The sequence below is a fragment of the Bos grunniens genome, chromosome 10, assembly GCF_055505025.1.
Source record: "Bos grunniens cultivar Pamir isolate PY7600 chromosome 10, Bosgru_T2T1.0, whole genome shotgun sequence".
Taxonomy (NCBI): domain Eukaryota; kingdom Metazoa; phylum Chordata; class Mammalia; order Artiodactyla; family Bovidae; genus Bos; species Bos grunniens.
Genome location: NC_141174.1, coordinates 88,047,501 through 88,061,135, shown reverse-complemented (window position 1 = coordinate 88,061,135; position 13,635 = coordinate 88,047,501). Strand labels below are relative to the sequence as shown.

The 13,635-nt window shown below is 39.1% G+C and overlaps 1 protein-coding gene and 1 long non-coding RNA gene across 2 annotated transcripts in view; one reads left to right on the top strand and one right to left on the bottom strand.

Moving 5' to 3' along the window:
• IQCH (IQ motif containing H) overlaps window positions 1–13,635 on the top strand; it is a 231,508-nt gene that overhangs the window by 97,112 nt on the left and 120,761 nt on the right. The window contains 1 exon segment of the mRNA XM_086322857.1: window positions 220–258. Within this exon segment, the coding sequence (XP_086178983.1) occupies window positions 220–258 (39 nt within the window).
• The window catches only part of LOC147365297 (uncharacterized), a 14,374-nt gene continuing 964 nt past the window's right edge, over window positions 226–13,635 (bottom strand). Inside the window, exon 2 of the long non-coding RNA XR_015135368.1 lies at window positions 226–3,871. This is a non-coding gene — a long non-coding RNA (uncharacterized LOC147365297). The remainder of the gene's footprint in view (window positions 3,872–13,635) is intronic.

The following is a 13,635-nucleotide window of genomic DNA, read 5'->3' as shown; positions in this document are numbered from 1 at the left end:
TTCAAAGCAAACAGGGCTGTTGGCAAGCAGCACATCACTCTGGGGTGGGGAAGGTCTTTCTAATTATTAGCTCCTGCCTGCCTGGAAAGAGGGAACAGCCTGGCCCAGCAGGGAAAGCTGGGGAAGTGGGGGAGGGGGGGACCCTGTGCCTTCTATTTGTTTTGTAAAATTACCCATGAGAGTCATTTTGATTTAAACTGTGTCTGTTCTTCATTGTAGTGGAAAGGCAGAAAGTCAAGAGGATACCATGATAAGAAGGTCTGTAATTTGTGTGACTAGTTGCAATTTGGGGTCTGTCACCTGATGTCCCTTCCTTTTGCTTCAGGGCAGAAGTATGGGAGGCGGGTTTGACAGCTGGAGACCAACAAACGTTCTTGCCCTCTTCTTTTATAAAAGAAATTAAATCATGTTTTCAGAAAATATGGTTCGTTTAAAATGAAAAACACTCCCCCCTCCCTTTTGGGACTGACTTATTTCGCAGGCTGTAGTCCAAAAAAGTGATTTAGCATACTCAAATTTTTCTGAATCACATCAGTCTTTGACCTCTATCAAAGATTTTCGTCTTTTAAAAATACAGCTAAAAATGATAAAATATGAAAAACAGACTCCAGTTGTTCTCCAGCACGTGCTTACACATGTATACAGGGATGTGTGTGTGTGTTCATACACGTGTGCACTGCACTCTGCATCTATGATGTAACAGGCAAGAGTGTGGGATTTAGAGTTAAGTTGACCAAAAGAAACAAGGAAACCAAAAAGTTGGAAAAATAAAATCGTCCCCACAAAGAAAAGCACATGCCAGCAAGGAACATTCCATAGGTTCATGTGTGGGTAAGAGAAGTTCTAAACATTCACTTAGTAAGGAGCAGAGCAAGAGAGAACCAGATTTTCCTCTTACTAACAGAGGAACTTTGAGCAAGTCACTTCAGTTCTCCGTATCCCACTTTCCTCCTCTGAGAAATGGGGATGATACCTCCTTTCTCTAGGGTGGCTCTGAGGATTAGAGGTGTTATCATGTGTGGAAGTACTTTGGAATGATAAAGTACTTATTTCACTATTCACTAGTCTATTTTTAAGAGTATCTTCTAGGCCTCCTTCTCTTGGTGACCTTATCAGAATTTCAGAGGGAGTTTAGTCACCCCTTCTCAAGGAAAAAGAGTTCACGTTTTGGGTCTCTTCATACTCCTGCAGAGCTGAGAGCATTCAGGGCTGTATTTACAGCAGTGACAGCATTACAGTCGTTCTGAACCTAGACAGAGGGTGCTCCGGGACAAACTAATCAATGCAGTTCAGTCCCCTAACTTCCCTTTACTTCTTGCTGTGAGGAAACTGTGAGCTTGCTTCTGCACCTTAAAATTAGGATGTGCTTTAAGAATACTAAGGCATTCTCTATCTGGGATATTTCTAACAGCTCATATTGATTGTGTTCTTAAAACATGCACTTAGTATTTTCCATACCGACCAAATGCTCGTAGCAGCCCGGAAGAACCTCTGTACTGTCATTGCCCCCACGCCCACACAGCTGGTAAAGAGGTACAGAGGCTCCAGAGTTTGTGCCCTGTCCACATACCAGGTCATGAACTTTTCCTCATGGGCTGGTTTCGATATTATTGCTACTACTTTCACTACCAGCAGCTAACATGCATGTGTACCTTATCTGTGCCAGGCACTGAACTTTTTTACAAGGAACATCTCACTTCATTTTTACAACAACTCTATGCAGTAGATACTATTATTATTCCCATTATACTGGGAGGACCTACATTCAGGGAAGTGAAAGTCATCCAACAAGTGGCAGAGCCAGAATGAACTGCATGACTGCCTAGAGACCCAAACATTAGATATTTTTTAAAAATCTCAATAATTTTTTGATGGAAATCTTTCTAAAAGATATATCTCTGCCTCCCTAATGTAATTTAAAAATTTTCTCTATTCAGTATCATACATGTATATATCCAGTTTCTGGTGTCTTTTTATTTCCTTCGATATCAGGACAATGGTCGTCACCTCTGCTCTCAGGTCTGCTTTTATTGGCTCTGAATTCAGCAGCCTTTTCTATCTCCTAGATCATTTAACTAAGTATCAATACATTTGGTTGAATGATAAGTTTGAGTCAATCAAGTTCAGTGTAAGGATCCAAGGAATAAAATAATAGACTATAGTAGAGTTTGTAGTAGTTATTTCAAGAAATCAAAAAAAAAAAAAGGAATCTAGTTCAAAGGTTTGAAGTTTCTAAAATTGCCTCTCTCAACAAGTAAATCTTTTTATTATTTTAACAACTATGTTAAGATCCACTTAATTAATATTTTGATTTAAAAATCTACCTGTATAGATAAAACAAGCAAAGAAATACATTTATGGGACATAGGAGTCCAGGTTGAATTCATGAGTGTGTTTGCTTCTGAGAATGGTGGAGGGAGAGGAATGAGCTAAAATGAAATATAGAGAGGACTTCGATCGTACCTAATGTTTTGTTTCCTTTATTTAAACATACATAAATATATAAATAAATATTTTTTAGCATATGATATAATTATAAATGTATAAAATGTACTGCATTTCAAATATTAAAAATTTAAATATATATTTTTTGTCTTCTTTGCTTCATATATATATGTGTATATATACATATATATATATATCTCTCTCATGTATCTCTATTATATATAATCTGTATTATCTAACAGTAGGACTTCACAGAACAACATAATTCATCCTCATGGAGGTCCTCCTGATTTAAAAATACTGGATTTTCTTAGTTTACTCTCACAAGTTTATCAGTCATGGATATGTATATATATATGTATGTATGATATATATATGTCACAAAATATGTAATATTTATATGTCAAAGAAGACAAAAGATTAATGTATGTCCACGATAGATGTTTTTATTATTCTCTATAGTTTTCTGTAATCTAGAGACTTTTTCCAAACTAAAGGAAAACAAATAGAAAAAGAAAATCCTATTTCTTAAGCCATACACTCTATTGTAAAATATCCTTTGGTGTAGAAGGATTAGGTTTGAGTGGTAACACTGTAATATCAAATGCGGGGTCTTACTTCTCTTAGTCAATATTGTTACTGTCTTTAGTATTTTACCATCATATATTCTTTTTTTTTTTTTTTAATTTTACCATCATATATTCTTAATCCTCTTGTTAGAAAACTATATGTTACACTATAGCTGAACTATTTTAATCAAGCAACACATGTGACATTGAGCATATGACTGCCCTGCAGTCTCCTTTCCCCTATCTGTATAAAGAGGATATTAGACCAGGTCATTGTTTTTAAGCAGTTTCCATGACCCCTATGATGCTCACCCTGAAGGCCCTAGGAAAAGGAGAAAGTCAGAAGCCATTACCTGGTTGTTTGACATTAAATTATAAATGTCAAATTATTGATAAGTATTAAAGTTATTAATAAATAAAAAGCTTCCAGTTTTCTTTGTTATAAATAAAACTGCCATGAACGCCTTTTAAATTTGTGCATAAATCTTTGTCAGTCAGTCAGTTCAGTCGCTCAGTCGTATTCAACTCTTTGCGACGCCATGGACTGCAGCGCGGCAGGCTTCCCTGTCCATCACCAACTCCTGGAGTTTACTCAAACTCCTGTCCATCAAGTTGGTGATGCCATCCAGCCATCTCATCCTCTGTCATCCCCTTCTCCTCCTACCTTCAGTCTTTCCCAGTATCAGCGTCTTTTCCAATGAGTCAGTTCTTCACATCAGATGGTCAAAGTATTGGAGCTTCAGCTTCAGTGTCAGTCCTTCCAATGAATCTTCAGGACTGATTTCATTTAGGATGGACTGGTTGGATCTCCTTGCAGACCAAGGGACTCTCAAGAGTCTTCTCCAATAATAGAACTCCTTGGTCAAAGGATATAGACATTTTCAGATACAAATAACCAAACCTTCTATTAAACTTTCTATTCAGCTCCAAACCTGAAGCTATGAGTTTACAAATAATTTGTGTGATCATAGAACAGCATTGAGCTATAAACCTAGCCCAAGTGGTGTTGAGTTTAAATTTTACTATTCACTCATTCATTCATTCAGAGATTCTCTATTGACCTTTCACAGTGGGTCAGGCAGGGTACTAGGCACTAGGAATATAGCAGTGAAAAAAATAAGTCAAGTTTTTGCCTTCTTGGGATTTATATTCTAATAAGGGAAGAGGAAAGTTGTTTATTTTAATATGTGAGGTAGTGGCGAATGCTATGAATTAAAATAAAGTAGAATATATTGGATTGGTCAAAAATTTCCTTTGATTTTTAAGTAAAAGACACATCTTTAATTTCCATCCAAAACTTTATTGAACAACATATTTGCTCTTTTGTTCCACTACCTTCTGCCATTTTCCAGGCAACTTCATAATTCCATCTTCCCAGTACTTTGTTCTATTTGAGCAAAGAACTGTTCCAGGTGCCTTTTACAGTCTTCCAGGGATTTGACATTTTTTCCATTAAGAGAATTCTGTATAGACCAAAATACATGGAAATCCAAAGGTGCAATGTCTGGTGAATACGGTGGATGTTCAGAACTTCCCAGCCAAGCTGTAACAGTTTTTGCCTGGTCATCAAAGAAACGTGATTTTACATTATCCTGATGGAAGGTTATATGTTTTCTGTTGACTAATTCTGGATGCTTTTCACTGAGTGCTGCTTTCACTTGGCCTACTTGGAAGCAGTTCTTGTTGGAACTAACCATTTGGTTTTCCAGAAGGAGCTTATAATAGAGGACTGACTCCCTTCCAATTCCACCACATACACAACATCACCTTCTTTGGATGAAGACTGGCCTTTGGTATGGTTGTTGTTGGTTCATTTTGCTTGCCCCATGATCTCTTCTGTTCCCCATTATTGTATAGCGTACATTTTTTTCATTGCCCATCACAGTTTGTTTAAAAAATGGAACGTTTCTGTTACATTTAAGTAGAGAACTGCATTTGGAAATACGGTCAAGAAAGTTTTTTTTCCCCTCTTGTTGGAACCCAAATATCAAAGCAATTAACATATGCAAGCTGGTGCAAATGATTCTCAATGCTTGATTTGGATATTTTGAGTATGTCAGCCATCTCCTGCCTGGTATAATGTTGATTGTTCTCAATTAAAGTTCAATTTGATCACTATCAACTTCAATTCATCTGACCAATTGTGGAGCATTGGCCAGTGAGAAATCTCTAGCATGGAACTTCACAAACCACTTTTGACAAAATCCATAGTCACAGCACCTTCTCCATTCACTGCACAAATCTTTTTTTGCACTTCAGATGCATTTTTACCTTTCTTGAAATAATAAAGCATAATATACCACAATGTCTTTTTTCTTCCATCTTCAATATTAAAATGGCTATAAAAAAATTCACCAATTTGGGGGCTTCCCTGGTGGTCCAGAGGTTAAGAATCCACCTTGCAATGCAGGGGACACCGGTTCAGCCCCTGGTCCGGGAAGGTCCTATATGCTGCAGAACAACGAAGCCCATGCGCCACAACTACTGGGCCTGCACTTGAGAGCACTCAGGTCACAACTGCTGAGCCCACGCGCCAAGACCCTGTGCTCTGCAACAAGGGGAGCCACCGCAACCAGAAGCCCGCGCACCTCGCAACTAGAGAACAGCCCCCACTCACAGCAACGAAGACCCAACACAGCCAAATTTCTTTTTTTAAAAAATGAAAAAAGAAAATTCACCAATTTTGATTTTTTTTTTAATGCACCTGATATGATAACTGTCACAATACATTCTAACAAAATTGTTTCAAATGAAGTTGAGGGCAACTAAGTTCTGCTAGAGCCATCTTACGGAAAAAAACTGAACGAACCTTTTAGACTGTCCAATATATGTCGGTATAGAGAGCGTGACAAGATGAGGTATTATAAGAATTCTGCAAGTGTTTAGTGATCTGTGATCAACGGACTTGCTGTACATACATTTTTCCTCACGAAAATTGTCACGTCAGACTTTACTTTGGTGATGATAGAGGACCTTCTGAAGGCTTGCTATTTTTCCTTCACCTACAGAGAAAATGATAATGTGTTTTTTTTTTCTCAGGAAACTAGAACTCCAGGCTGCTCTGAATTTCCATCCTATTCAGTACATATCCCTAGCAGGTTCTTCCCATCCATCATAATTGTCCAAGAGGCCCTGAACTATGTCACATTCTCTCAGAGAGTATTAGAAGGGTAGCAAGAAAAATGAAATCAATGCAGCGGTAAAACAAAATGTTTCTGGAAAAGGCAACTTTACATTTGACTAAATATAGATTCCATCTATTTAAAAAATCTCCTTGATTTTGTTGTTTGATCTTCAGTCAGAACTGGATCCACTGAGTGGTTCTGCTCCAAAAGAATACAACCAGAGATGAGGATATTTTTTCTCCTCAGGAAGTGTTTCAGAGTTCAGGAAAAATCATTTAAATAAAGATAGATTTCAAAACAATTACAGAAATTATCCCTGGAGGATTGCTGCTGATCTGAGTGGCCTTTACACTCAACTCAATGAGTTCTCTATTTTTGTTGTTTAGTCTCTTTATAAAGGTGAAGGGCTCTGACTCTCACTTTTAACTGACCCTTAAGGCTTATGCAGTTTCTATGTCCTACAAACTGAGAGCGGTTCTGTTGATTTGCTGACCTTAAAATACTGGATTATCTCCTTTTGGGATTCTCTCCCCATGACCATCTTTACACAGAGTTGGTGCAGTTAGTATTTCGCTATTATAGTTTGTAAGTTGCTAGAGTTTCCTGTATAAAAGCTAGAAAAGGGGGGAAAAAAACCAAACCTGGGTGTCTTTCATGGTACATGAAGTAAAGTTATTGGAGATGTTTGCCTTTAATTTGATGGCCTCACTAGCTCCAGGAGTGTATTAAACACAGATAGTACTGGAGAGGTAACACTGTAAGTCAGAGAGACATAGACTGTCAAAATTAGAAGTGCCCTGTTGTAAATTGAAACCCCATGGGAGAAGTGACTTCCTACAGAGGCCACAGAGGAAGGTGGTGACAACCTAGATCCTTGGTCTTCTTCAGATCCATCACTTTTCCACCATACCATGGTTCTCTGGCATGTTCATCAGGGTTGGTTTAACAGGCAGTGAAAAAGTCTTTACATATATTCTAATCTTCACAATAACTTCTTAGGACCCTCTCATTTTTACAGATAAGAAACGTGTCAGAAAGGATGTTGTCATAGTCCACTCAGGCTGCTATAATGAAATATCATAGAGTGTGTGGGTTAAACAGCAAACATAAATTCTCACAGTTCTGGAGGCTGGCAGTCCAAGGTCAGGGTGCCAGACTGGCTGGTTCTGATGAGAGCCTTCTTTCTGGTTTGACAATGGCTGCCTTCTTGTTGTATCTTCACATGGTAGAGAAAGAGATCTCTTTTGTCTCTTCTCATAAGGGCACTAACCTCATCATGAAGACTCCACTCTCACATCCTAATTACCTCTCAAAGGTCCTATCTCTGGGGACTAAGGCTTCAACATATGAAATTTGTGAGGACACAAACATTTAGTCTATAGCAGATGGTAAGTTGTCCAAGAATACATAGCACATAGTAGCAGACTTGACGTGGACTTGATCCCAGGTTGGTGAGACTTCAAGGCCAAGGCTCATTTCCCTGGACCCACAATATCTTATTTGGGTTAAAGGTGAGGCCAGTAACATTCAAGACTCCTCATGCTCTAAAGTTCAGGTCTGTGATTGGGCTCAATTCCTGAACCCTGATGAGGTCAGCTGTTGTCTCTGAATATTGTATGTATCTTTCAGACAAGTCTAGCAGGCTGAGGTCTTGGTGTCTGTTCTGTACAAACCTTAACACACTGTAAACTCTTAATGAATATTAAAGAACAGACCAGACAAACGGCATCCCTGGTCATCAGGGAGTAATGAATTCTCCATCTCTGGAGGTTACTCCATTCATACTCTGAACTAAGCTCTCCATTAGAGCCATAATGGCAGGAAGAACTTAATCTTTTTCACACAGTGGAACTGGTTAAGTTAATTACCAGTGGATATGTCTGATTGTTTGAGAAACTGAACATTGGCTAATAGATTCAAAAGTGGTTTAGTCTATCCTTCTAGGCAAATCATTCTTTAAAGGTGATATCCATGTTGGATTATCCCCAAAACTGGACCATTTATCACCAAGAGATCTTGTTTAAATTCAATTTAGATCCTTGGCTACAGTTTAATCCTATATCCACATGCTATCCGTGTGTTTGAAAAGAACATTTTTGATGAAAACATTCAGATTAGATTTAAACACATGCCTTTTTTTTTTCCTGGAATTTTTCTTTGAGGTGGTTATGTCTGAATTTTAGAAGCTAATACTGGGCCTATCTTTTTTGCTTCACATCTGTGACTTACTGATATAGGTAATCATCATCCTCACTGGTCATAGCAAACACCCTCTTCCAACACCCTCTGACAACAGATGACTACACATGGACTGATATCACCAAATAGTCAATACCAAAATCAGATTGATTGTATTCTTTGTAGCTGGAGAAGCTCTATATAGTCAGCAAAAACAAGACTGGGAGTTGACTATGGCTCAGATCATGAACTCCTGATTGCAAAATTCAGACTTAAATTGAAGAACGTAAGGAAAACCATTCGGAGAAGGCAATGGCACCCCACTCCAGTACTCTTGCTTGGGAAATCCCATGGACGGAGGAGCCTGGTAGGCTGCAATCCATGGGGTCGCTAAGAGTCGGGCATGACTGAGCGACTTCACTTTCACTTTTCACTTTCATGCATTGGAGAAGGAAATGGCAACCCACTCCGGTGTTCTTGCCTGGAGAATCCCAGGGACAGAGGAGCCTAATGGGCTGCTGTCTGTGGGGTCGCACAGAGTCGGACACGACTGAAGCGACTTAGCAGCAGTAGTAGCAGCAGCAAGGAAAACCACTAGGCCATTCAGGTGTGACCTAAATCATATCCCTTATGATTATAAAGTAGAAGTGATTAATAGATTCAAAGGATTAGATCTGATAGGCAGAGTGCCTGAAGAACTATGGATGGAGGTTCATAACATTATACAGGAGGCAGTGATCAAAACCACCCCCAAGAAAAAGAAATACAAAAAGGGAAAATGGTTGTCTGAGGAGGCCTTACAAATAGCTGAGAAAAGAAGAAGCAAAAGGCAAAGGAGAAAAGGAAAGATACACCCATCTGAATGCAGAATTCCAAAGAATAGCAAGGAGAGATAAGAAGCCCTTTTTAAGTGAACAATGCAAAGACATGGAGGAAAACAATAGAATGGGAAAGACTAGAGCTTTCTTCAAGGAAATTAGAGATATCAAGGGAACATTTCATGCAAAGATGGGCACAATAAAGGACAGAAATGGTATGGACCTCACAGAAGCAGAAGATATTAAGAGGTGGCAAGAATGCACAGAAGAACTATACAAAAAATCTTTATCTGGATAACCAGAATGGTGTGATCACTCCCCTAGAGTCAGACATCCTGTAGCATGAAGTCAAGTGGACCTTGGGAAGCATCACTACGAATAAAGCTAGTGGAGGTGATGGAATTCCAGCTGAGCTATTTCAAATCCTAAAAGATGATGCTGTGAAAGTGCTGCACTCAATATGCCAGCAAATTTGGAAACTCAGTGGTGGCCACAGGACTGGAAAAGGTCAGTTTTCATTCCAATCCCAAAGAAGAGCAGTGCCAAAGAATGTTCAGACTACCACACAATTGCACTCATTTCACATGCTAGCAAAGTAATGCTCAAAATCCTTCAAGCTAGGCTTCAACAGTGTGTGAACTAAGAACTTCTAGATATTCAAGCTGGATTTAGAAAAGGCAGAGAAACTAGAGATCAAATTTCCAACATCTGTTGGATTTAGAAAAAGCAAGAGAGTTACAGAAAAACATCTATTCCTGCTTCATTGACTATGCTCAAACATTTGACTGTGTGGATCACAATAAACTTGGAAAATTCTTAAAGCGATGGGAATACCAGACCACCTTACCTGCCTCCTGAGAAACCTATATACAGGTCAAAAAGCACCAGTTAGAACTGGATATGGAAAAACAGACTGGTTCCAAATAGGAAAAGGAGTACATTAAGGCTATATATTGTTACCCTGCTTATTTAACTTATAGGCAGAGTACATCATGAGAAATGCCGGGCTGGATGAAGCACAAGCTGGATTCAAGATTGCAGGCAGAAATATCAATAACTTCAGATATGCAGATGACACCACCCTTATGGCAGAAAGCAAAGAAAAACTAAAGAGCGTCTTTATGAAGGTGAAAAAGGAGAGTGAAAAAGCTGGCATAAAACTCAACATTCTAAAAACTAAGATCATGGCATCTGGTCCCATAACTTCATGGCTAAAAATGGGGAAACAATGAAAACAGTGAGAGATCTTATTTTCTTGGGCTCTAAATTACCATGTAAGATGACTGCAGCCATAAAATTAAAAGATGCTTGCTCCTTGGAAGAAAAGCTATGACAAACCCAGACAGTATATTAAAAAACAGAGACATTACTTTGCTGACAAAAGTCCTTATAGTCAAAGCTATGATTTTTCCAGTGGTCATGTATGGATATGAAAGCTGGACAGTAAAAAAGGCTGCGTGCCAAAGAATTGATGCCTTTGAATTGTGGTTTTGGAGAAGACTCTTGAGAGTCCCTTGGACAGTGAGGAGATCAAGCCCGTCAATCCTAACAAAAATCAACCTTGAATATTCATTGGAAGGACTGATGCTGAAGCTGAAGCTCCAATACTTTGCCCATCTGATGCAAGGAGCCGACTCATTGGAAAAGACCCTGATGCTGGGAAAGATTGAAGGCAGGAGGAGAAGGGAATGACAGAGGATGAGATGGTTGGATGGCATCACCAACTCAATGGACATGGGTTTGAGCAAGCTCCAGGTAATGGCGAAGGACAGGGAAGCCTGCTGTGCTACAGTCCATGGGGTTGCAAAGAGTCGGACCTGACTCAGTGACTGAACAACAACATCCTGCCTTTCTGCTTGTTTTAGACTTTGAATTTTTTAATCTACATAACTGCTCCAAAAACTCTCAAAGTCACCTAGTTAGTAATTCCACTTTGGAAAAGAAGAAGAGAATTTCCAAGCTAGTTGACTCAGTTAGAACAGGATGCTAATAGTTAGGCCACAGCCACAGCTTTGGACTCTATGTGGGCTGATTAGTAAGGGCAGGCATCTCACAAAGGTGTGACTGGTGTCCTGAAAAGAACTAGGTGAGTATGCAGATGGCGCAATAGACAGCCATCCCTGCTAGAAGGAAGCAGTGTGGCTATTGAGTCAGTAGCACTGTATTGGTAGTACAACCCATCTTAAACAAAAGAGAGGAGAGAGAAAGAGTCTGGGAGGAGAAGAGTAAAGAGAGGAAAAAGAAAGGGAGAGAGAGAAGGAAAAGAAGAAAGGAAAGAGAGTGGGGGAGGGAAGGAGGGAGAGAATGAGGAAGGAAGGAGGAAAGAAAGCAACAAATAATTGTTGACAAGTTCATGGAGATAAATAGTCAGGGAAGAATAGCAGAAGGAACCAGAACCTGAAGCATGGCGTGACCTTTAATCAGGGCTCTTATTCCTAGCAGGCTGTGAAGCAGCTTTGTCTTTACCTGCTCAATGGATCTCACAATGCTGATGCACTGCTTTAATTTGGGAAGCCTTTCTCTTGAGAGACATGTCTTTTCTTGCTCTAAGTCTAAAGTGTTCCCAAGTGTGGCATTCTCCGTGACAGATGTACTACAGTTATGCTTTAGCTGACTCTAAACCCATAGCTTCCCTGTGCCTGAGTGGTCTATTTGATGTCCAAGAGTGTGTTTCCTTTGAGAGCGTGTCTTTACTGGAATATCATCCAAGAAGGTAGGGAGGTGTAATCCCTTTGTTCTAAAACAGCCCCTGTGCAATTCGGTCACCCCATTCCCACTGCACAGCTATTCTTTCAAAAGGTCTTAGATGCATTTGCTGCTGTATGTCAATGCCCTAGACCTACTCCCTGGAAGGGCACTGTCCAATAGAGGCTTGAGAGTCCACACCTTTCTAAACTTCTCCCAAGGTTGCTCCAATTTCACACGACTCATTGTAAAGAAAAGAAATTTCAAAACTAGTTTAACGTTAACAAGGAGACAAGACTTCCTGGTGAATCTTTCGTTCATAGCTGTGCTTCTTATAGGTATCTCAGGGTCTTGTTCACAAAATCAACCACGTAACTGGCAGGACCAGCCAGTTCTATACATCTGTGATTATTCTGCATGTCTGTTCCTCAGTGATGAAGTACTGCCATTCTTCTCTGAATTCTAACCTTCCCTCCATCTTCTTTCTTGAAGGAAGGCAGAAATGTAGCCAAGTGATCCCGCTTTTGGAACATGTGCCCCTTGTCTTCTACCAGGAGCTGAGCTCTTCCTGCCAGGGTTGATGTCTGCCGAAGGAGGCATTGCTTCTCTAACTCCCTCTTGCCCGTCCAAGGAAAAGGAATTTGTTTCCATCTACCAAATAGTTTGCATTCTCTTTTAGAGCCTTGATTAGCTCAGAAAGGGCTAGAGTCTTGGTAAAATGCTTTCTCCATTGTTCTTATGCCTATAATGACTCAGAAAGTATACAAAAGTTTGTTGCTATAAAAGTCTGCTTCAAAATTCAAGGAAAGTACCCCCTTTCAAACTTAACACTTGCTTTTCAGCATTTTTACTTGAGATGGCAGCCTAATTAATTATTCCACTGCCTGGAACCTTAAGAAAAGAAAAAGAATTGAAAGGTGATTTTTTTCCCCTTGTGTTTCCTTATTGTGGTTTTATTATAAATATATCTCTTGGCTTGCTTTTCTCTTACCTTTCTGCTTTGAATTTGTTAGTTAATATCAGTTAACATTTGTTTAGTAAAGACAAAGCATGAACAATTTAATGTAGTAATACTCAGCACAGTGCTGTGGAATAATAGTCATTGATAAATTAACTGGGTCTTTTTTCCTTTGTGTTTTGTGAAAATTCTTCAAAATGCAGAGAGCAATATAATCTATAATCTGGTAGAGATGGAGTTTATGCACCTGATTATGTTGACATATTGAAGACAATCTGTTCCTCAAATCCCTTAGCGAGAAGCAGTCAGCACAGTTAAGTTGATACCTCGTTGACTAACAAGAAGGCAGGACCTCAATCACCTACACCCCTCACACCTCAGGCCATAGTACTCATTTAGACCATGGGGCAGAATGTCTATTCTTCCAGTTCCATGGGTTTAAATAATGAAATGTAAGTAGTTTCATAGAAGACAGTGACACAAATTTCCTTTTCCTTTTTTCTGTTGTTTAAAGCAATGTACGTGTGACATATATTGCTTGTTGTCATCCAAATCTCTTCTTATTTTATTTTTAAAATAGCATTTGCTCAGTTTTTTTTCATGCAGAAAAGTGTAAAGAATAAAAAACTGCCCAATAATCTCATTCTTAGAGAATGCCTCTTGACATTTAAAAATAAAAGTAATATGTTTTCATGACTTAAAACTCAATCAGTACCGATGGGAACAAAATGAAAAGCAAATATTTTTTGGTTTTAATTGTGAAATTTCAGATTTTGTCTGCCTGGGGACAGCTCCAGATATGTCCCTAAGAAGTGTCCAGATTTAAGAATAAAAGAACATGTGAAGATAAACCTTGA